This window comes from Polyergus mexicanus, unplaced genomic scaffold (genome assembly GCF_030449975.1).
Source record: "Polyergus mexicanus isolate NDT 795.1 unplaced genomic scaffold, iyPolMexi1.0 SCAF_24, whole genome shotgun sequence".
Lineage (NCBI taxonomy): Eukaryota > Metazoa > Arthropoda > Insecta > Hymenoptera > Formicidae > Polyergus > Polyergus mexicanus.
In genome coordinates this window covers 4,708,549-4,733,470 of record NW_027223344.1, presented here as the reverse complement: position 1 = coordinate 4,733,470, position 24,922 = coordinate 4,708,549, and the positions used below count along the sequence as shown (strand labels likewise).

The window sequence follows — 24,922 nt, the reverse complement described above, 5'->3', positions numbered from 1 at the left end:
CGAATTGTGAAAGTAACAAATTTTTATACAAGAGAAATGTATTTATTCTATTGATAGTATGATGTCACATTGAAAAGAATTGTTAAAACGTAAATAAATGTAATACAACATTCAAGAATTTGGTGATCTTGACAATCGACTACTTGCTTGTGATTTTTATTAATCAATTGCATACATATTTTATTGGCAACAAGCTGTACTATAATAATCCTACCAACGATTAATGACTGAATGTGGAAAAATATAAAACTTAACTAAATGTACACATCTCTCTATCCCCCGTGCCTACATTCAATCTAATTTCATACATTCGGTACACATGCAAACTTCTTATTCACATAATATATCCTGTTTTGTTTTCAAATTTACATAAAGTACAAACTTATGAAAACCGGAAAAATGTAACACAATAACTAGTGTAGCATTTTCGAAGTATCATATAAGTATTATTTATCTAATTACATTGTCACACTTCGATGTGTGTGTGTGTGTGTGTGTGTGTGTGTGTGTGTGTGTGTGTGTGTGTGTGTGTGTGTGTGTCCATCGATTTAATATAATTTATTACAGTTTATCATTCTAATAAACTGTTCATTCTATTATCCGAGTCTTCTGGCAATCAAAACTTCAATCAAGAGGGGTTTTATCTGTTGGAATGTCCCAACTACACCACCACTATAGTAATTAGCACGAAAATGTCTGGGTCGTCAACGTCATTATTTATGTAAGTTCAATAATTAGCATTATTCTGCTTATTAATTAACGTCACCTTTTCAGATTCCTCTTATAATGTTAAATATAGAAAACGTCAAATATATGTCCATATTCCGTCCAAGTTTTAGTGAGTTTATCATGAACAGCATGTAGTAACATTATAAAGATTCCTCAAACGCAGCCATCAAATCGCTTTGCATGTTCATGTCAATCTGCCCAGCCATCTGAAAAGATAAATTAAACTATTTTTCGCGAAGACCTTTGCTTTGAATGTTAAATATAATCTAGATATAGCTATTTAAAATAGTCAATTTTACTCCAAATTATTACAAATTACTAATTATTCAAATGATTATAATAATTGATAATTAAAATATTAACATTATGCTAATAAATTCTGTAATTGTATGATAAATTTTATGATACGGTGTAAACTTTTTATATGTAGTACAACATATATATGCTGTAACAGTATTAAAATTCTATGTAAATTTAATATTATTCAATTAACTAATAATTGACAATATTTAAGTTATATTTAAACCATTGAGTTATATTCCTATCATATATGCAATAAGTTATTTTATAAATTTGTTTATATATGATTAAACACACAATCATGACCACACATTATAATCGTTGCAAGAATTCCTTTCCAAGTTATTATCTCTATTATAATTCTACATATTAAGCACAATTTTTTATCTTTTTTTCTTCTGTTTTAAGAATAAAAAGAAATTTTGTAGATGCGACAAATATCAAGTACTTACCGCTTCTCGTCGTCGACGTTCTTGTTCCCGCAGCCTCTGACGTTCTCTTTCGGCAGCGGATTTATCTTGACTGGACGAATGACTCGGACTACTACTATCCGTATCAGCAATGGCTTTCACCTCTTCCGCTCTTGTTGTGGCAGTCATAACATTTCCTTGCTGATCTCCGACATTTTTCCTAACCTTGTCCAGGGCATCCTCTTCCTCTCGTTCCCTTCTTCTCTCACTTTCTTGCCGCATCCTCTCTCGCTCTGCTTGTTCCTTCTGCTGCTGTCTACGCATCTCTTGTTGTTCCATGAGAGCTCTTTGCTGTTTTACAAATATTAATATATAAACATATTGAATATATATATATCATACATGAATTGAAATCTCTCTACTAATTCATTGTATTATAGAATAATTTCAATAAAAAAGTCAAATCGAGCACAAAATAGATGTTTGAACAGTGTGTATCCCATAATATTTATTTAATAAAATGTTTCTGTACTTATTAATGCTTCTATCAAAATTTTAAATTAAATGGAAAACATACGAATATAATGAAAAATAATAAAGGTCACAAGAGGCTAAAAGCTAAGTAGAAAAACAATTTTGTCGCGCACCTTTCGAAGTCAAAATTGAATGTTGTCAATGTTGTCTTTTTTTTTTTGTCCACGATGTGTGATCACATATGAATATTATTAATTTCCATTATGTTCGTTTTTCAGTTTATTTTAAAATTTCGATAGAAGCAATAATAAATACAAAAAGATTTCATTAAATACATTTTATTTTCTAATATACTATTTAAACACCTATTTTATCTATAAAGAAAAATATATAATTGATTTAAAAAATTCAAAAAAATAACAGTATTAGAACTGACCCTATCTTGCTTTTCTTTAGCTTGTTTTTTGAATGCCTGGAATGAATCTCGGGCTGCGCTCTTCATATTACTTCCTGCCGCCGATTGAGGACTCGATGCTTGCGCCAGGGAGGACCACGAGGATGCATTTTTTACATTTTGCTCCACAGTCTGTGGAATCAATAACACAACATTTAATAAATATAAATATAAATATAAATATAAACACAAATAGAGAAAAGGTATTTTTCATAATTTATCAAAATATATATATATATACATATACGCATACACATAAAATGTGGCACATTATAAAAAGAAAAAAAAGAAAAAAAAGAAAATTACACATATAACTATATATTATCTATATTTCTTACATATACAATTTAATTTTAATGCGTACTTAGAAAATATAGATTTTGTACCTTATTTTTAAAGGCTGAAGCAAAATTTGCAGCGGGATTCTTCGAATCAGGTGGAGTCATTTTCTTTTCAGGCATCAGCTGCGAACTAGCATGATTGCCCATTGGTGGCATTCCTAGGGTGTTCATTTCTGCAAAGAAAGCTCCTGCTAGAGCAATGGTATTACATGTTTGGTTAGTAAGCAGTTGATATATAGCGGTTAAAACACACATAAAGCAACATTACTTTAAGCATTAATAGATATAAAAGATTATTCTACATATAAAACTCTTAAAATCATAATATTCAACAGTGAAGATTATGCTTGGAATATAATTAATAAGTGCGATTGAACGCAAGAAAAGACCAGAAAGCAAATAAACAAAAACATAAAACTATTAAAAATTGTTAAAATTAAACTAATTAATATGCATTAATGCATATTGTGTATGTATTTTCTATACAACATATTTCTATTGTAATGTTAATAGCTACATTAATATTCAAATTATTTCTTGAAAGAGAATTGTATATGTAATAAACATGAATTTACTATAATATATAAGATGGAAGATATATAAGGAACAGATAAGCCCAATAAACATAGGTGCTGGCATAGCCTAAATGCAAATTTAGAGAAAGGAATGCTAAGATAAATGCGCAAAAATATTGCACGAACCATCCATAGGCTTTTGCGTCAGTTGAGGTTGAGAAATGGGCAAAGGTTTTTCGTCCTTCTTTATGGAAATCTGGGAAATCTGCATTGGCATAGATACTATAGGAAGAGGATCGAATATCGAACTCATGCCTCCCATATTCATTCCCATGTTCAATCCCGGAATGCCGTTGTTATTCAGCATGTTGGGTGGTGAATTTCCGCGCTTTGTATTTGGAAACCCATTGGAGTGCTGTTGCGACATCGTAGCATTATGAGAGTTCTGAATATTTGGCAATGACACAGTGGTATTAATCATATTCTCCAATTGATTCTGTATGGACATATGCGCTGCCAATCCTTGCGAGAGATTCATATTCAAACTCGCCATATTGATATTGCCCAAATTCAGATTAGAAGCCATACTGGTCGGCATCATGTTCACCGGTTTTACATCCGGTATTAAATTTAAATTTGTATTGGTATTGGTATTATTGGTCGTATGAGATGTTTGGATGAATGGAGGATCCTTCTTAATCGCAAGTGTTTGATCCAAAGAAGGCTGTTGTGTTTGTATAAATGGAGGATCCTTCTTGATCGCGAGCGTCTGCTCCAAAGAGGATTGTGTGGTAGGTACTGAAGCTACATAAAAATACATACACAAACCAAATTACTAATTATATGCGTTCTTCTCTTTTCATACGTGATAAATCTGTTATATGCAAGATGTTTATAAATAATACTAATAAAATATTATAAGATAAATAGTACGGTATATAATAGATAATAATACTATAAGAATATTTATAAATAATTGTGCAAATCTTGTTGCACAGACATCTGGTAGAGCATTATATTGACAATATTTGTAAAAGAACAGACTGTTTATATAAATACCTGATAGAGTATTGTATGGCTGTAAAAGATCAGACTGTTGATTTAAATTTCCGTCTGTGGGTACAGGTGTGTTCGAATTCGGAAAGGAACTAATAGTCGTTGGTGGTTGCTGCGGTTGAGATACAGCTGGCGAAGCTGTTATAGAATTCGTATTTGTAGGTGTTACGCTGGGCGGTGGAGTCGGTACAGAAACTGACGGAGTTGGTGGATTAGATGTTGGTGGCGGCGGTGTTGGTTTTTTTACAGGAATCGCTTGGGCCATAGCTGTAGGTCGCGATGGTTGTGCTGGCATAGACGGGTGACTTGCGACAGGCATGCCTTGCCCAGATGTAACAGCAGCTACTGCGACAGGCTGCTGATTATTATTGCCTCCTAAAAGAAGTTTTGCAATTCGTATTTCGCAAATCTGTGTGATATTAACCGCATATATTAATTTATCTTTTTTTGTAATAACACGACGTGCTTTCACATTTTTCGTAACTTATAACATCGTAAAGACTCTGTAAATTAAACATGTACGTATTTATATGTATAAACTTGCAAAATTGAAAAGTCTAAACAAATGTAAATTAAAGTTTAAAAAGGGTAAATTAGTAATATTGGATAAATTATATATCCCTAGATCTGTTGAAAAAATCTGTTGATAAGTGAAATTACAATAGAACCCAAGAATTATATAACTTAAAAATACGATGTTTATGTGATAATCAAAAAATACAAATAAGCATATAAAGATTTTCAAATATTTGTTGAATTTCTAAGAAATAAGTTTTACGCAAAGATTTTGTTAATCATATATCATATAATATTATTTTATTAATATCGTAATTTTATCCATATACCTTGCTCTGAAGAAATATTGCTTGATTGGGTTGCAGGTGGTTTTATTGGTCCCGCTGAATTTGTCGCAGATGGCTGATTGTTCATTAACAGGGTCCCACCATGATTTAATATAGGAGCCTAAACAATATATTATCCTTTATCTCAAGAAATTCATTGGTAAAGTATTACATGTACAATATTGGAACAAGAGTTGTTATATAAACGTCATATATATTGTTATACTTATAATACATGTATTGCATTATATTTTTTTAAATTCGGAATCAATACTTGTAAAAAGAATTAATAGCGCATTATTTGGAAAATATTTATGATTCATTCTATATATATATAAAAGTAAAAACGTTCAACTCTCGTTTTAATGGGACTTCTTATATAATCAGTTATCTTACCGCTGTTACAGTGGTGGTCGTTGTCGAAGGTCCTGGCGGGTTTTTCTTTGTTTTCTTTCTATGTGGACGATTCGACGAATTTCCTGAAATTCAATGTGCATCTAACAAGTGAGTAATGTGCAGTCAATCATCATTCTCTGTCACATCGAGAGATGGGAAACTAGTGAAATGCAGTGTGCAAAGAGGATACCAGCCATCGAAAACGTTGCATAACGGCAAGTAAAAATGCGAAACATAAAACATTAGAAACGAACAAAATCAAACAACTCTTCAAGCATATATTTTCTAATAGATTTTATTCATATGCTTATATTATAATTGTATCACTGTGTACAACAATGTTAATTTAAATATCTCAATTGTATGTTCCTTTTTTTTTTGTGGACTTTCATATCTCTTGTTGATTTTTTATATTAAAAAATTTTAATACGCAGAACGACTTCGTCCCCCTCATTCTCTACATAAAGTTGGTTGTATTCAATTCATTTATGATTATTTGCGTGTGCATATATATGTATATGTATACACATCATATAAATACATACATACATACATACCGCACGCGCGCCCACATATACATGCACACGTGTCGCGAAGAGAGAGAGTTTTCACACATACATATATATTTATATATATAGTTCACATATATGTATGCGAAAGCACGCGCCTGCTCTCTTCGTTTAAGTGTAGCGATAATAATGATTTATTATAATAACAATATAATAATAATTGTGACGGTGGCGGAAGTGACGATTATAAAATATTGACTACAAAAATCATCAAATTGCCGTCTTTCTTTTTTATATTTCCATATAATATAATATATAATTAATGTAATATATGATAGGAATAATGTGTAAATAAATGGTATGATACGGATTCAACTTCTTATTTCTTTTATAGATTTTTGTCCTTTTCCGGGACAAAGTGCCACGGTTTATGGATTTAACTTAAAGATGAAGGATACACGAGAGTGACACACTCTTACATTGTTTAATGTTAAAGTCGTAGTTAGCGCAACATTGAGATCGGTGGCAAGAGACTCCTGCTCGATGTTCATAGCGTGCTATATAAAATTATCGGTGAGACGGTAGATACATGGGGAAGTACCATGAGATAACATCATTTTTCTTTTTGTCAAATATGTACTCTCGAATAATTCGTGATCATAACAATCACAACGCCGAAATTTATCGATGGAATGTGACGGACAAACCTTATTTTAAAATCCGTTCGATGATAAGCAACAAAAAAAAAACAAAAAACAAAAAAAAAGCCAACGAGAAGGAGTACCAGCGTATCTTAATTTATATAATATAGTTAACTGGACCACCCGTATATGAGCCAACCGCGACTGTTGAAGAGGATTAACGTTTACGTCACTCGTTTAAACTTTGTGTGTATGCACTTAATAAAAAAAAGAGTCTCACGCGCGTGTCTATGTATGTGTCGCTTTTCTTCTCCGTAGGTGTAACTTATAGCTATTTATTAATATTTTATGATATATTAGTTTTCACTATGTACAAAAAACACGTACGCTCGTGTTTACCGTTATTATTAAATTCGCGATACGCAGAGAGAAGAAAACAGATGGAACGCTTATACATACGAGTCCGAAATAGAAAGGTAATATCGGCGATATTAAATAAAAGAGATGTGTGTGTCTGTACGTGTGTGTCTATTTTTCGAATATAATAAAATAATTAGATTCCTTAAATAATCTGCTTTCGCGTATAACTAGCAGGAAGAGTGATGACATTCCAGTCTGGATGAAAGAATGCGAAAAAAAAATTTAGACGCGTGCTTGCATACGGAGTAAATGCTACAAAAATTTTGGAAGGCAATATGGATATCATTTTATAAAATGCCCTATACCTCGTGTTACAAGCTAATGGTGATTGTATCTTAATAGATGCGTCGTAGAATCTATCTAATTCAGCACACGCTGCCAAAAATTTCTTCTCCCATAATCTAGCTAATTATTCGGATATCCTTCTCTCTCTCTCTCTCTCTCTCTTTAGTCATTTTCAGTATTTTGGAGAAACATAAAATGGCGATAATGTATCAATCATTAATCTGTCTGACATTTGTCATATTCTACCTTTAAATGCTTATAATTCCAATAATCAATAACTCTCTTAATCGACGAACACTTTTTTTCGACCAATCGTGGCTTATTTGTATCGAGTAATTATCGTAATATTTAATTGCCCTTTCTCTTATCTCTCTCTCTCTTTTTTTTTTGCTCTCTTTCTTTCTTCTGTCGGGACAGTAAGTACGCTGCTGAGTGTACGATTCATGATACTATTTAATTGTACTCGAGTGCAAATTCGATTATCGTTAATGCTCACGTTATGTTTAATTACAAGCTCATCTTGCAGATGAAACAGCTTAGAGCGTCATTATCGGTTACGTTCACAATAAATTCTTATCAATATATATCTTCTTATATATATAAGACCTAAATTTATACATGATATCTCAACAAAAAACATTATCATGGAGCAGACATTTACACATAGAAATATAAAAACAAAAAATTATTATTAAAATTAATCTTGTTTAAACTCGTATAAAAGATTTTCTAAAAATGTTTTAATAGGACGGGTTTAAAAGTAATGCTATACTTCAAAAGTTATGACAATATTCGTTACTCGGAAATTATTAACGGTATTTACAATACACATTGTGAAATACTATTGCGATGAAATGTGTGATGCGCTTGACTCGAATAGCTACTATTCTCACATATTGAGGCATGTAAAACCACACCAATTCTCATAATTCGCAATTCTCATTGGTATAGTGATATCAATTTCAGAAAGAAGACACTCTTCCCAATTTTTCTTCTAATCATTTGAACGATGAGAAAACTGACAATGGTTAACCGATGAGGAACTAGTGGTAAATAAGATGAAACGACGATTTGCAAAGCTTAGCGGAGTGCAAACAATGTGTTTGGAGGCTAGGGCGCCTTGTGTATACATATATGTATATAGATATATATATATTTATATTTATATATGTATATATATATATAGATCATTTCCTCTTAACTTGTTTCCCTTCCTATTCCTTTTCCTTTTCCTTTCTACCTGCTTTCACTGTGATCAATCTTGTCGAGTCCCTTTCTCTCTGTGTCGTTTTCCTATCTTATATAATATACCTTCTACTTCTTTAAGTTTGTACACATATGTGCATGCTCAAAGTCATTCATTTTACGAAAAAACAAACAAAAAAAAAACAAAAAAAAAAACAAAAAACAATGAGATCTATCGATTAGAACTCAGATGTAAATGTACTCTCCGCACTAATTTATCTATGAATTTATTAGAATTACTTTATTTGAATCTATGCACTCGGAACGAGTCAGTAAGGAAGATTAGTATTCGTTTTTCGCTCGTCTCGTACAAGAAACGAAACACAGATTCGGCTTACAAGACGAAAGAAATACTTTAATAATTGACTTCTTAAAGGAAGCACATCTTTGCCTATGGTAAGCTTTAAGATTGAAGTGGAAATAGGTAACAATTACAAATCGATTTCTTCGTATTTGTGAGAAGAATCTTGTTTTAGAATTGCTTTACGGAGATAAAGTTCTCGCAAGAGAGCGCGAGTCATTGGTAAAATACAAACGCGTAATATTATGAACTATTGCTAAACCTTGAAATGCGAAACCTTGCACTAATTTGCAAATCTAGCCACCAATACACATTGTCTGCATTCCCGTGTGTGTATCGCTATGATCCCACCGCCTAAATTGTCTCTTTACGATAACGATAACCGAATATCATTATGGTCCGCATAGTTTGAAATGTGTGGAAATGACCGAAGGGCATAAAACGCAAACGTTTCACATCAACCAAATAATATTGCGTATTATGCCCACTTCTTATGGTTTAGTGCGACGCCTGTTAATCACTAAATTCTGAGAAATGATACGACATGAATGGATCAATGTGAGAAACCAAACTTAATGATTCGAAAAACACAGTGATACAAGTAACTGCTGTTCTGATTATCCTTTAGTATAAATAAATAACGCAAGTTTGCAAGAGTTAATATATCGAATGATCTTTCGGATTATATGTAGGGCGATATATATAATTATCGGGGAAAGCTATGAAAAATACGTTTTTATAACTTATTACAAGGTACTATTATTTGACACTACAGTCATATGGCATTTTGCAATTTTGCTCATCGCGGGATAAAGAAGTCTCTTCCAGAAGCATTCGCTAACTTAAGAAAGCGATAATTTTCTTACAAACCCAAAGGCGAGACTGCAGTGAGAAATTCAGTAACCTTGAATAGCAAACTATACGACTTTCGAGCAACAGAATGTATTGTTAACACCGATAGGGCAAGAGAAAATAATCATATTGTTCATAATCAATATAATTCATGAAACAAGCTGGCATGGCATATGGTATCCTCTAAACACAGTCTGCACTCCACTAGCTCACCTTTCTTTGTTCTTACCATTGCATATGTCTCGTAAATTAAATAAAAATTCTTTCTGTGCGTGTCAAGTTTCAAATTCTTAATGCTACATACACATCGCGCACATCCGCGATTTTCGTCGGTGGTAAAAAGTGTGCGAAATTTTACAGTTATATCATCTCATTCTACAATCTGTTTTCAAAATGAAACTTGACACTCACATCTGTACTTGCATTAATATAACGCAGCACTTAAGCTACATGTGTGTATGTGTATGTGAATAACGCCGTCCTAATAAATACAGTAATTAATAAGCAAGATTCAGCAGCTTAAGAAGATATTTGCGATACACGTCAAACCCCCTTTTGAAAAAATCGTTTATATCTAGTTTGTAACTTCCTTCTTGCGTATGTTATATACACTGCTAATATGCATCAGTGTTTTTCGATTGTTTTTATTTGCCAATAGAAAATTGGTTAGGCACAGAGTTCACAAATATTTTTTTTCTTTGAAGTTCTTAAATTTATCACCAAATCATGAGGCATCACTTTTTCCAGTAGAGACTTGTCAAGTTTTAGTGTATATAATAATAAAAATGAAATACAATGAACATAATTAATTAATTTTTTTAGTTCTTTTAAACTTATTGATAACAAAAAATTTAAATTGTTGATTTTTTTTTTTTTTTTTTTTTTTTACCATGAAATTAAAGTTACATTATATAATTTTCTGCTATGTATTGAAATATTATAATAATCACATGCATTAAGTAAGTATTACATTCACTCTGTAATTAAGAAATTATATTATCGAGATAAAAATATTATGTTTTATTTTCTATTGTTTTATGTTTTATACAGTTGGTGTACAAAATTTAATGTACATAATGTATGTGTGTACGTGTGTGAGTATACGTATATGTATATGTTTATGTTTATGTATAAACATTATGTATATATATTACGTATGCCACATGAAATGGTGAGTCGTTTTTAAAGAAAAACTTGAACTTCACGTCTACGACTCCGTCGCTATTTTTCTCGATAGTAGCAAATTTCTTATTATTTTAAATTGATAATGTCATTTATAGTATTATACAACACGCAAAAAAAAGAAAAGAAAAAACACATACAGAAAGTAGATATTTTTTAGAAATCCCCTCGCAACAACCCTGTTATATTTGTGATGCGATGAGAGAAAATAGCGCGTTTAACAGTCTAAATCAATATTCACATCTTGTATATACTTGTACAAATGTATTGTCTTTTAAAACTTTCGGGCGTAAACGTGAATATGGAAATCTGTGCTTCAGAGGAATCGCTAGGAAGTAACAAATTCCTGTAAAGAACTTGAAAATACGAATATACGTTATTCCCCTCCGAAAAAGATGTATACAACAGATAAGTCTCGCGCACGCGCAAATAACCCCATAATTTTAAATCTCACCAAAGAAATCATATTTTATAGTTTTTTGTAATAACTACTTGATTACAAGTAGTCTTTTTTTTTTGTTCCCACGTAAGGGTCTAATATAGTAGCAGTTACATTTGTATCTAACCTGCTTCACTGTCGCTTGAGTCACTGGAGCTTGAAGAAAGTGAACTACTGCTGGAGTCACTATCGCTGCTACTACTGCTCGACGCCGACAATCGCGAAGGTCCACTGGCACCACCAGTTCCAACTACATCAACAGACTTACTGCTGTCTTCTGTTTAAAAAAATAGAATGATTTCTTTATTATATCTGTCAATTTCGCCATTTTAAATATTTTTTTCCTGATAAATTTCTAAAAAAAAATATTAAAGTTATTTTATAGAAAAATAAATATCAAAGACGCGTACCCTTCTTAGCCGTCTTTTTGACATTGCCTAACTGCCCCGTCACATCCTGCAACCTCTTTTCTAATTCTTGCTTCTTTTCTGCAATCTGTTCATCTTTAGATTTACCGCTGACTTTCTTGTCTGCAAACATATGATAATGTAGCATTTAAATATACAAAAAATTTCTTATAAAATCCATTGCAATAAATATTGCTACATTATTGAGTAACTTTAACTAGGCTTACTAGTTATGTTTAAAATATGTATCATATAATATTCTTGATATGCGCGCACACACACATGTGTATAAATTGTTCTATTATACAATATATACTCTAACTTCTTATATATATTTTATTATTATTTCAATAAAATTGTGTGTGGAATATTATGTACTTATAGATATAATATTTAGCTGCCCCAAAGAAGAGATTATTATTTCATAAGCTCAACTAAAAACTAAAATTATAGTAAAACTTACGTGGTTTTTTTCTAAGACATGAGGCAACATAACTCTCTAGTTCTCTAAGCGTCGATGGTTTCAAGGTCTCAAAATCGATTTCGATTTCATCTGGATTCGAATCCCTCAGTGAAGGCTCTCGGGATTGTATTATGTGTACAACACGACCTAATTTATCACCTAAAGAAAGAAACAAAACCCCCAAAAAAGATCAATAAAATAATTGATATATATTTTTTATTTTCTTTTTATTTTTTGTTTTTATAATTTTAAATAGAATAATTTAGAATTCTTAGAAAGGTATACGTAATAAGCAAGGAAATTTGAAATCAAATACAAAAGGAAATATTTATTATAGTAATCTTTCCTCGTCCATATAACGATCATTTTGCAAATATTAGTGTAATGATGTTGATGGAAACCAATAGATAATTCCTATCTTGAAAACTCTTAGCGGGATTTTTATATAACATTTAATATTATAATCTAATTAATCTCTTTAATTCGACTTTTCATCATCTAATATATGATTAGGAGTTTAATGTAATTATATATATTTTTATATCTTACCCGGTAGTTTATTAATATCCAAGCTGAGTTGTCTCTTTTCATCATAAGACATGGGTTTAGCATTATCTTCATCTTCCGAATCAAACGTTATTGGAGGTGGTTGACTACCAGTATTCTTTTTCTTATTTCCAGCAGATCTGCTGTTAGCTTTCGGCCTCTTGGTTGCAGTATTCGCAGTGGTGGCAGCTTTTCCGGGTCCACGACCTTTACCTTTCGGTTTCGCATTCGCTGCTGTCGGCAAATGATGCCCTAAGCTTCCAGTAGCATGAGCTTTATTAGGTCCTATTGCTGTACTTTGATGATGGAGATCACTGCCCATGCCGCCAGGCATTTTCAAATCGCCCGCGCCCATCGCAACACTGGCTATACTAGCACCAACACTGTCAGACACGCTAGGAATACCACCACTGGGTTTCATGAGTTCTTTCATGGCACCAGTATGACTGGCAACAAGGCTACTATTCTTATTGCTCATCGGCTTTGATTTTGGCTTATCCGGTTTCTTTTTCTTATTTTTCTTCTTACCACTCTCCTCCACTAATTTTCTCATTTGCTCTTGCATAGCTTTCAACTATGAAATATGGAATAAAAAATAAATTATATTTCCGCGCTTTATATTTGTATACGAGTTAATCTTACTTCATTTGAACAGACGAAAAAAGATCATACCTCTTGCTGTAGAGCAAGTAACTTTTGAGTACGTTCCTCAACCGAATCGTCACTTTCAGAAGAACTCTCTCCTCCAGAACTAGTGGCACTACCACTACTGCTTCCTTTCATAGCCACTATACTACTACCAGGTTCATCCGGAACTTTCGCATATCTAATCATATGTTTAATTATACAATTATAATTCTGTCATCCATTTAGATTTTATATTTTTGCAAAAATCTTAACACTACCAACCTCATTTCAAATATATCTTGCAGTTTTCTAGCCATTGAAACAACATCATGATCGGGAGGATTATACTTATAACAATTAGTAAATATAAGTCGTACATCACTCGCAAATTCGTGCGCTGTTTTATATTGACGGTTATCCATTTTAGTCTGTAAAAAAAAAGAGAGAGAGAGAAAAAGAACATTATTTTTTATAGCAAAGTATTTGTAATCTCATTGCAGGAAAAAATATACTGCGTTGAAAAGTGATACGTTAATAATGTAGAATAATATAGAACGTTCTTAGAAAAACTGCGCAAATTAACTATATTTTATATAGCACATTGTATTTATGTTACGTTTGTATAATTAAAAAATACAAACCTTCACGGTACCAAGATCCATAGGTTTCTTGATAATCTCATGGTAGTCGTGAAGCCCTAGAAGTTCTGCATCAACAGGTTTGTAGAACGGCCAAGCATATGGCTATATATCAAGAAAAGCACATCGAATTTTATAATCCAGAATACTATTATTCTTCGTAATACTTTGTTTTACGATAATGTAAATAAAAAAAAATATATATATATCACAATTACCGAATGCTTTTTGGCAAAGAGTTCCTTCAAAATGTCATTGCAACATTTTAGTGCTTCAGACAACTTTTCTTTTCCCTTAACACCAGTATGTGGAGGCTGAAAAGTTATTTACAAAGATGAGAAACAAATCTTTAAGACTGTTATCAAAGTTGTACTTTATTTTATTTTTTTAAACAAAAATTTATTCATATAGATAATTATATAAATCTCTTAATTTTTTTTTGAAATACATTATATATATATATTTGTATAACAAAAAGATATGATAAATCTTGTAAATTTAATTTTGATTTACAAAACATTAAGACTCAAGTAGTGCAAGATATATATGCCATAGATATATAAAATTGTAGTTTAATTAAACAAATCTAATAATTTCCGCTTGACAGATGATAAGACAACACAAATGAAAGGAAGGAATAAATGAAGGAATAATAATAAATGTACCTGTTGGGCCATTGCCCCCATTAGAGGCATATTGGCCTGATGGTATGGCACTAAGCCGTCTTCCGCTTGCCTCGTTGGCTGAAACAGCCATGTCATGAAGAATTTAATCCATCATTTAATGATATTAATCATTATATTATTTTATTCATTCAATGGTCAATACATAATGATTAATATCATTAACGAAATGATATGACTATACATGCAAGGATCAAACATGTTCGCAAGTGTTATGATAACGTAAAATATGATAATTTGTGAACTTATATATTTAAAAATATTTACATATGAGAATTTGAATACATTGACATGTTCTTTATATATTTACAATAATTTTATTTTTCAAACAATCGTGAAAATTTTCATGATTATTGATAAGATTTACACACATATTTAAAATTAAGCAATTTTTAGAAACAATAGTCATCATTTCATAAATGATACTCGATTTTTAGATACTCGAGTTGCAGATGCTATGGTATATCATATCTTGTAGATGTGAATACACCCAATTTCGAATGCTTTTGATTCAAACATAAAATATAGCAATAAAGTAATATAATAAAAAATGTGTGTGTGTGTGTGTGTGTGTATTACCTTCTTAATTTGCCGGCCAGACTCTCTTCTCGTAGGTATTTTAGCATTCTTAGAATCCAGAGGTGTGTACATTGGATCGTAAGCATTCGCGGTAGGAGTTGTAGTATCAGCTTTTCTTTTCACTCCTTTTTTAAGTTTCGCAGGTTGTGATGGAGGCATTACAGTGGGCGTTGTAGGGACTTGCGGAGGTGGAGGCACAGCAGAAGCTGCTTGGGGATCCATCGCCGGCTGCGCGTGATAACCCGTAGTCGGAGGGACAACTTGCTGAGGCAAAGAATTGTGTGTAGCCATCGGCGCGACACCCATACTCGATGGCGGGGCAATGGTGGTTGTGTTCGTGCTTCCAGGTACTGAAGCTGGTGCCTGAGTACCGAGAGGCGGCATGGGTATAACGCCAGTTGTCCCAGCCGATGTAGCGGAAGGTGTTAAATTATTCGGTACACTGGAAGTAACAGCGGCTGCACCAGAAGCTGGTCTGCCTCTACCTGCCCCTGTACCTCCTCCTGCTATTCCACCTACTCCTGGTCCACCGACTCTTCCAGCTTTCTTGCCTTTGGGTCCTTTCGGAACAGGTGGGTCTAATTCCACTTCTTCCTTCGGCATTTGCGCAACCTAAAGAATTGTTATGCTATTGTATCATCCAATATGCGACAATGTTCTATGTATATTATATATATTTCTTCAATTTTTTTTTTATTACTGTTAATTTTTTATTAAATAGAAAACGTGTAGAAAGATTAACAAATATTAAAGAATATACCTTTGTAAGAAATAACTTTTCGAGAGCTTGTGCCATGACTACAACATCCTCCCCTGGCTTGTTGTAGACATAGCAATTGGTGAACATAGTATTGAAATCCTGAATACATTCTTTCCCACTCCAATAATACGAATTCTCCAACCTCTTTTTGATTGTGCCCAAATCCATTGGTTTTTTGATGATTTTGTGATAATCCTTTTAAATCAAAGAATTTTTTAACAAAGATATCCGATAATAATTTATTTATATAGATTTTCTTTATTAAAATATCTCGTAAATAATCGATAATTTTCATGCATGTTTCTGTGTGTATACGTATATAATGATTCGTAACGCTCATTTATAATATCTCTGCGATATAATTGTGACGTACTGGTAAATTGAGTTTCTTCGCATCGACAGGCTGCTGGAAAGGCCATGCAAATTGATGCTTCCATACTGGTTTTAAGACACCTTTTTGCAAAAATTGTAATTGATTCGTGATGCGTCCTGGACGATTCGGTGGTGGAACAACTGGAGGTTGAACTATGCCATTCACCGGTTCCAGAGGTGGTTCGTCACGTGGTGGCGGTTCCTTTGCAGGACTCGCTGGCGTCGAAGCCTTTCCAGGTGTGCTCGTCTAAATTATTCATTATTATTTCGTTGATTAATACATACAAAGAGCAAGTGTGTATTTCTCAATTGTATTCTTATGCATTTATATGTAATATTTAGACATCAAATAAGAGATATTAAGTTATATGTATCAAGCACATTATGTTTGCCAACTACAGAACTCTATTCAATACTGATTTATTAGAACCAATCATATCTCTACAGTTAATCTCATGTTAGTATCATGCATTTTAAATTAAATTGTGATAAATTTGCATGCAGGCTGTTTTCAGATGAACCATGTAGTTAATCTTAACAGACTTAAACGCAATAAATTAATCCATTTAAATTATCAATATATTATTTTTACTGTTATAATAAAATATATTAAATTCCATTATTAATAGTTTAATATGTATATAATATATTAAATTCCATTATTAAACATTTATCTTGCATATTATGTGAAAGAAGTTATGATTTAAATTCGAAGATTTAAACAAATTTTATACCAATAATAATTTATAATTAATAATATGCTCTTATTTATTTGATGAAGTTTTTTCAAGATTTTCAATATATTCATGTATACGAAAGTGAAATACAAGAATAATCACATGCTTCATAAAAATAATAAAATATTAAATAAAGTTATATAAAAGAATTTATATACACATAAGTTAAATTAGTTTATTTTACAAGTTAAATTATTTAAAAAATTGTAAAAAAACATTTTAATTTAATTCTGAAAGAATTTTTGTGCGAAGAAAGCTAATTTTTGAAAAACAATTTATAATTTATTTATTCATTAAAAAGAAGGATTTTTTTTATTCTTAGCTTCTTTCTCTCTTTTTTTCTTTTGTATATTAAGTTTCAGTTAGATTAGATTTCTTAAAATTTTTATTGCAACAAGTATTGTAATACATTTATGTAAATCACGTGTACACGCGAAAAAATTAAGAAAAGAAATTTTGTTACTACTTTATTAAAATTAATTAATAAGAACTTTTAATTACCATATCTTTTAGTATTTTCCTTCCATAACAGGTACAACAAAATATTTCTTTTGCAGTGATTCACACACGTGTTCCGAGACCGAAATACCGAAACTGATACGTCGGTTGAAATTTGATTAATTTTCTTTGCTCGATACATCTCGGTTGAAGTTGCAATTTTCTTTGCTTTCTTCGGACGATTTTGGATATACACTCATTTTTCATATTAAGTGCAAGTAAAATAAATATATATGTAATTATATTAAACTTTGGCAACGCGATCTAACATGTGTGGGCAGACACTCAACGCCATTTCCTATATCCACTGCGCGCAAGAAATGTTACATCTACTACCTTTGGTGTTTCAACCCTGTAGAGAGGGGATAAGACAACAAAAGCGTTCAGAACAATCGGACAATTCAAAATTTTACCGTTTTACGAAACGCAGTCCTAGGATCATTGAGCATGTAATAAGGTGTCTATTCAAATCTTGTAAAAAATTCTCTGATCTGCCTAATTTTGTTCAAAATTTATAAAGTATTGAGGAATTATTAGATGCAATTTTCTAAAATAACAAATTTAATCCCTTCATTTTTTTAAATCAGTTTTTTCTGTGCGTTTTCTAATACTTTTTTTTTTAAATAGCAAATCTCATATATTAAAAACAAAAAATGTATATATAAAAAAAAAATAAATAAAAAAATTACTTAAGCTCGAAATATTAGACTTGAAAATGTACTGAAAAGAACTGAATGGATTTTCTGCGTCCGAGAAAAATACAATGAGAACTCCCTCATTTTCCTAGGTAAAAAAAGAAATCTTTTCAAATTCCAAGTTTTTCCAAGGAGCAGACATCTTCATAAGTATGAATGTTCATACAAGTACATACATACACACACACATGGATTCGAGTTCAAATATTATTATTACATTATTTAACATTTTCGGGTGCAATATTTAGAAATATAGAATTGGAGCTTGGCCTTAAATATTAACATTTGAATGGATAAAGGACTTTATCTATCAAAGAAAAATATAAACTTGGGAAACTTTACTACATTACATTTTTGGTAACAGAAATCGGAAATAATCGTGACAGAAACAGAAAAACGACGTGCGATTCATACACATGCGATACATTAAAGCGGAAAAACTTTTTTTGAAAATTTATTCTTTGAATTTTGTTTTTTATAGAGAAAATGATCATCTCGTTTCACGATGATTGATCACAAATCATATTGGTGAAAAATTGAATTCTCTTGCTTAAAAAAAAAAAAAAAAAAAAAAAAAAAAAAAAAAATTACCTCATCGATAAAACGATAATAAATTGTCCTGTATATGTGTATCACACATTTGTGGAAATCGTAACAACTAAATACATAAAATACAAAATAATGAAAATAGAATTGACAATATAAAGAAAAAGTTTGTTAAAGAATTTTTATATATAATAAATAATAATAAAATAGAACATTTGATAATGCGTGTATATGTATCCATATATAAACTTATACGCAGTCATGTGTGTATGGGTATGTGTGTAAGCTTATATAAATATTCATCTCAGAATATAGCACATTTTATAAATTATGAAATTATAACTTCATTTAATACTGACATATATATACCTATTATACATGCTGACTATATTGACTATACTACAATTACAAATGTCGTGCTTTTTCAGATTATTAATCACGACACATTTATTATATACAGCGTTTGAAAATTGCTTCAGTACTATAAATATTCATATTTAACATAAGATACTTATCAAGATATATCTCTTTATAAATTTTCTTATGTTTTTAATACACGAAAGATTTTAAATTCTGCATTAAGCATGTATGATTGCATACATACAGTAACAAAATGTATTAATTTTAAGGAAATAAATTCATCGAAATGATATGTAGACTGATAATGTATTCTTTATATGCTATTATATCAAAATTTCGTTAAAAATATTCAATTAAATTAATAAAAAATTATAAATTAAATTCTTAAAAGATATGCAATCAAAAATCATTTAATTCTTTTCGTAAAAAAAAAAATTAATCTTATAAATTATAATATTTATAAAGATAAGAATTAAGCTAAGTTAAGTAAGATTCAGTTTTCTTAAATTTTTCTAAAATTCATACGCAAAATTGTTATTACATCAAAGTATAGAATATCATTAATATTATAATTACATATACCATATAGTAATCAAAATAAAAGATTTTCTTTAACGAGTCTTAAAACACATTTATTCGATATTCAATAAAAAATATGTTTCCTAGGAACAATTAAAAGATAAATTCTATCGAATAACGAATTCCAAATCATTGAGTCTCAATCATTTTTACACCAAACAAAAAATATATCATTTATGATTAACTCTGACATGTAGTTAAACATGAAAGGGAGGTCTAATTCATTGTTGTAATCGCATTTTTTTGCACTTAACATGAAATGAATGTACACTTAATCTCCGGAGAGAAAAAGAAGCATAGAAAATTTAAGTTGTACAACAGTGCAACTTAAAAGAACAGAGTTTAAGCACATTTGTCAATGCTTAAATTACCACACGCACAATGATCTCTTCATTTGACAATCTATATATTGTTTATATATGTGCGTACGATTTTAATAGCTAAATATGCATAAAAAAGAAAATAAAAAATAATAATCAATAATAAAAAAATAATAATAATACGAAATACTAAAAATAGGATTGAGATAGAAACAATTTTTGTTATGATATTTTATATAAAAATAAAATATAAATAAACAAAAGTGTTTCTTTCTCCCTCTCTAATATAATATGAATGTAAATATATACAAAAAATTTTTCTCTACTAATGGAATGCATTGTAAGTTAATGATCCTATCCATGCAGCGAGCGAATTAGGCTGATATATATTTAATTTCCATAACCACAGGCAAGCAATTTGAAATTTTGCAAGAAAACGTTTACCAGAAACTTATAATAAAATCTAAAATCAGGTGAGAATTTAGAAATGAAATATAATGGCACTTTCATATAGCTCATGCAAAAAATTTACAGAAAAATATCTTTATATCTCATTAAATTAAAAATAATTTGATCAATAATTAAAATATAAGATTATATGTTCGAAAACATAAAATGGCATATAAGCTCTAAATATTGATATTATCCAACATTAATACTAGACAACATAGTGACCAAAGCGAAAGAATCTTGCTTCTATAATAATATTAATGATTTTCATAATTGTATAACAATATTTATATTGAAAAATATTTATAAAATTTATTATCTCTGTATGTATATATATATATATATATACTTTATAGATTAATTATTAATATTTATTTATAAGCTTATATGTATATTATTTTGACTACTATTGACAGAATAAAGCGAAATTACAGATTACTCATAACAGCATGTATTATTAGTTGCCAATTCATATTTCAACAACTATCCTAGTTGAGACTATAGTCAACAAGGTATCTCACCTTCGGTATATTACACAGCCTTTCTCGCTCCTCCACATCTAACTGTAATTCATATACACTATTCAGTCAAAACAATGCTCTTTTTTTAGTATGTTAAGAGAGTATGTACATATATATATGTATATATAATATGTGTGTGTGTGTGTAATGTTATGCAAGAAATGGAATTTGCGAACACAATATTAGAGATTATGTGTATCGAGACATGTGGGAAAGATAATAAAAATAAAAAATATATTACACATAAAATATAATAAAATAGCAACATATAAAAAAAGGTGCTATTTGTAATTAAATATTGAATATATAATTTATATACAATTGTTTCAAGATAAGTGAAAAAGAGAGGACTATCTTTATAAAACAAGTTTATTTAACAAATTGTATTATAAATAATAATGCTGTGTAATATGTAATACGCATCAAAAACTACACTGGGATGTGGCGGATAGTATAGATATATGACAGAATGTAATGCAGTTTGAGATATTGCGTAAGTAAGTTAGTAAGCAAACTGCATATATTCTACGCTATTGCAAAATATTAATTACTTACAGAATTGTTCTGCGAGATAGTGTCCACCTGCTGCATCTTGACTTCGTTTCTGCAACAGAAAGAAAATAACATGAGTTTTATTCGTAAAATAAAAAATGAGAACAAGATAGAAACTATCGTGTGTTAGTTATATTGCACGACATTCGTGTATCAAAGCATAATTTATAAAGTATAGTATGGTAATTTTGAGAATAAGAGCCAGAATTAGTCAATCTTATCTAGTAAACTACATTATCATTTGAATAAAAAGAACGCTAATGCTTATCTTTGACTCTATTTAGTATATATTTTCACATTTCTTTCATTCACTTTTCCCAAAGTTGAAATTTACCAAGTCTTTCCGAAGACTATATTTTCTCGCTTTAACAATCCATGTAATCTAACATCTTTGTAAAGCAAATGTATTCAAGATACATTCGAACGCTTACTAAATCTGTTCAATATACTTGTCATATAGATATATATATATATATTTCTTTCGATTAAAATCGTTTATAATATATGCTCATTCAGGTCACGATAACGAGCTTCACCTACCTTTCCGACATATATGATACATAAATGCTATGTAGCAGGTAACTGCCTTACGTTGATGCTTGACGCTATGAGGCTTCATCAACAATTGAGATGGCAAGTATATATTCTTAATTGAACATAGCAGCTCATTAATTGCTTGCCAAGACGATTGCGCTGCGACCAGGAAGATTGGTGCCGAGGAGGCATAACACTACTCAAGTCTACCAAACGGTAGCACTTTGAATGTCAGCCCTGTATACCGCTGTGAGACTCCGTACCTCCAGGTAAGACTCGCGACATTAGCAACATCTGGATAACATAACAATAGGACCCCATATTGTAACAACCCCACAAAATTTTCATCGCTTTAGAATGATTCGTATATTGAGATATACTTTCAAGAAATTTATATATGTAATTTTTATTATTTAACATATCATGCAAAACTGAATCTATATATAGTAGGTACATGCTGGAAAAGCAAAATCTATTCCTCTTACTGTGTATTGCTATACATTGACAGATTATCGATAGAGATATGTGTGCGCAAATTATTCTCCGTTGTTTCTCTCAAGGATATTGTATCGATATATGTATTATTTATGAAAATTGAAATATTGCGCTGTTACGATAAAAATTTTCAAGTTTAATATAATTATATCGTGCTATTTAAATGCAATAACATTTATAATTTCTGTATATTATTTACGTAAAACAAGTCTGTTTTCTTTCAAAATTTTCTCTCCACATTTTTTCAATACTTTCAAAGATACAAGAGTTGATTTAAAAAATTTCTCTATCTTATTAACTATATATATATATATATATATATATATATATATATACACATATTTCTTGTATATATTATTTGAGAAAAAAAATGTGATTATTTTTATAGTTACGTATAAAAACTAAAAGATATTAATTTATACCAATGATTTATATCACTGCCTAACTTAATTCTACGCAAAACAGGAACGTTCAATGAAAATTGTACAATTTTCAGCGATACAATTTTGTACTTGTATGAAGCGGCTAGGATTTTTTTACAAGGAAACATACAATAGATGATTTGTCAAACATTACACATTTGATAATTGTAATTCTACGAATCCGGAATTGGGTTACAAAACACATTCGTCGTCACATCTCTCGCGGTTCCTCAATGGCCAGGGTAAGCCAAAATGGAAAGCTTGAGAAAAGTAGCACGGATAAGTGGTACACTGGTCTAGAAAGCGAGGTGGCTATTAAAATGCAAAATTGGCAGTGCGCAAGGGAGAAGACTACGACACATCGCGACTGTTAAGTTTCGGCCATCCGTAGATAAGAGGAATCTTGCCCGGAACAATCCACGCGGCGAAGAAGCCGCGCGAGGTCGCGGCGAGCCAGGGTATCAAGGGCAGAGATAGATAAGAAATCTCGCGCTTCACTCGAACAGGTGCTCGAACGAGAGACATCCGAGGATAGGTGAGAGGAGAAAGGCCAGAATCCACGGACGAGTAACCGCGAAAAGGAGGACGATGACGACGACGACAACGGCGGCGATCGAGGGGAGGAGCGGAGCTCTGGGGATTCCGCGCCCAGCCGATTCGCATCCAGTCGACGCGCAACAAACACGAGCGAGCCATCCGCGCGGATAATCCAACCAACCGAGTCGGTCGGTCGGTCGGTCGAGTGAACGCGAGGCGACTGGCGCCACGGTGAGAGAGGTATAGAATGAGAGAAAGAAAGAGAGAGAGAGAGAGAGAGAGAGAGAGAGAAAGAGAGAGAGCGAGAGAGAGAGAGCGAGCGAGAAGCGAGCGCGCGCGAGAGAAAGAGAGAGAGAGAGAGAGAGAGAGAGAGAAACGACGCCGAGAATTCACGCCGCGACGACACACGCGAGAAACGAGAGCCGGGACGAGCCGGGATCTCCCTGCCGCGCGCGCGGTAAATCCAGACTCACCGGACAACTCGATTCGGCGGCGATGGGTCTCTCAACATGGCGGTTGGGCCGTTTGGGAAAGAAAGCTCCCAAGGGCCCGCGCTCACCGTCACCGTCGCCGTCGCCGTCGTCGCCTACTACTATATACGCGTCACGACACACACACACACGCGCGCGCGCGCTTACACACCTATTATTTGCGCGTAACCGCGATTACGACTCCGTCGGGGCATTTGATCGGACGTTCGGCCCGCGCGATCGCTTACCTGATGAACGAAAGTCCACGGGAACTCAATCGTAAAACACTACCACTACGCCCTCGAGGGGTACACTCCGGCGCTACGCTTTCTCTCCTTCGCTCGTTTAGTTTTTGGTTGGTCGCTCGGTGTGTTATGGCGGCCGCGCGAGTAAGTGCGCGCCCCAAAAACCGTATATATCACTCACTCACTCACTCTCTCACTCGTGGCGACGAGCGCGATTCGGTTCGAGGGAACGCGCGGAGACGCGGTGTATCCGAGTCCTACCGACCAGCCAGTCCCCACGCACCGTGATACACTCGACTCGAGGAACTCGTCTCCTACGCGAGGAGCTCTATTCGCGTTATACGTATCAGTGACACGCGCCGAACCCCGACGACAACGTTCTCACGCAGCTAAGCGCGGTCGAATCCGTGCCCATGACGATCTCGGATCTAGAAACCAACGATCGCGGCACCAACAATGGCTACGCATTCTTCCGCGACGTACCGAAATGGTCCC

At 32.2% G+C, this 24,922-nt stretch overlaps 1 protein-coding gene across 10 annotated transcripts; it reads right to left on the bottom strand.

The window, feature by feature from the left end:
- Positions 1-501: 501 nt before the first annotated feature.
- Positions 502-24,922, bottom strand: LOC138942910 (homeotic protein female sterile). 10 transcript variants are annotated; one of them, XM_070313387.1, is made up of 25 exons: positions 24,186-24,422; positions 23,330-23,471; positions 22,265-22,552; positions 21,728-21,776; positions 21,173-21,214; positions 16,468-16,713; positions 16,095-16,289; positions 15,335-15,946; positions 14,738-14,815; positions 14,291-14,386; positions 14,076-14,177; positions 13,717-13,862; positions 13,480-13,633; positions 12,811-13,381; positions 12,262-12,420; positions 11,802-11,921; positions 11,519-11,668; positions 5,518-5,600; positions 5,125-5,242; positions 4,283-4,654; positions 3,410-4,027; positions 2,754-2,899; positions 2,350-2,499; positions 1,482-1,790; positions 502-935 (listed from the first exon to the last, which is right to left on the bottom strand). In XM_070313387.1, exons 3-25 carry the CDS (start codon positions 22,273-22,275, stop codon positions 870-872), a joined length of 4,593 nt encoding a protein of 1,530 aa, XP_070169488.1. In that variant the 5' UTR covers positions 22,276-22,552; positions 23,330-23,471; positions 24,186-24,422; the 3' UTR covers positions 502-869. The 10 variants fall into 10 exon arrangements, with proteins under 10 accessions (XP_070169488.1, XP_070169485.1, XP_070169490.1 ...); XM_070313384.1 differs by lacking the exons at positions 23,330-23,471; positions 24,186-24,422 and adding an exon at positions 24,431-24,922; XM_070313389.1 differs by lacking the exons at positions 23,330-23,471; positions 24,186-24,422 and adding an exon at positions 24,431-24,922 and having other exon boundaries at positions 2,754-2,896.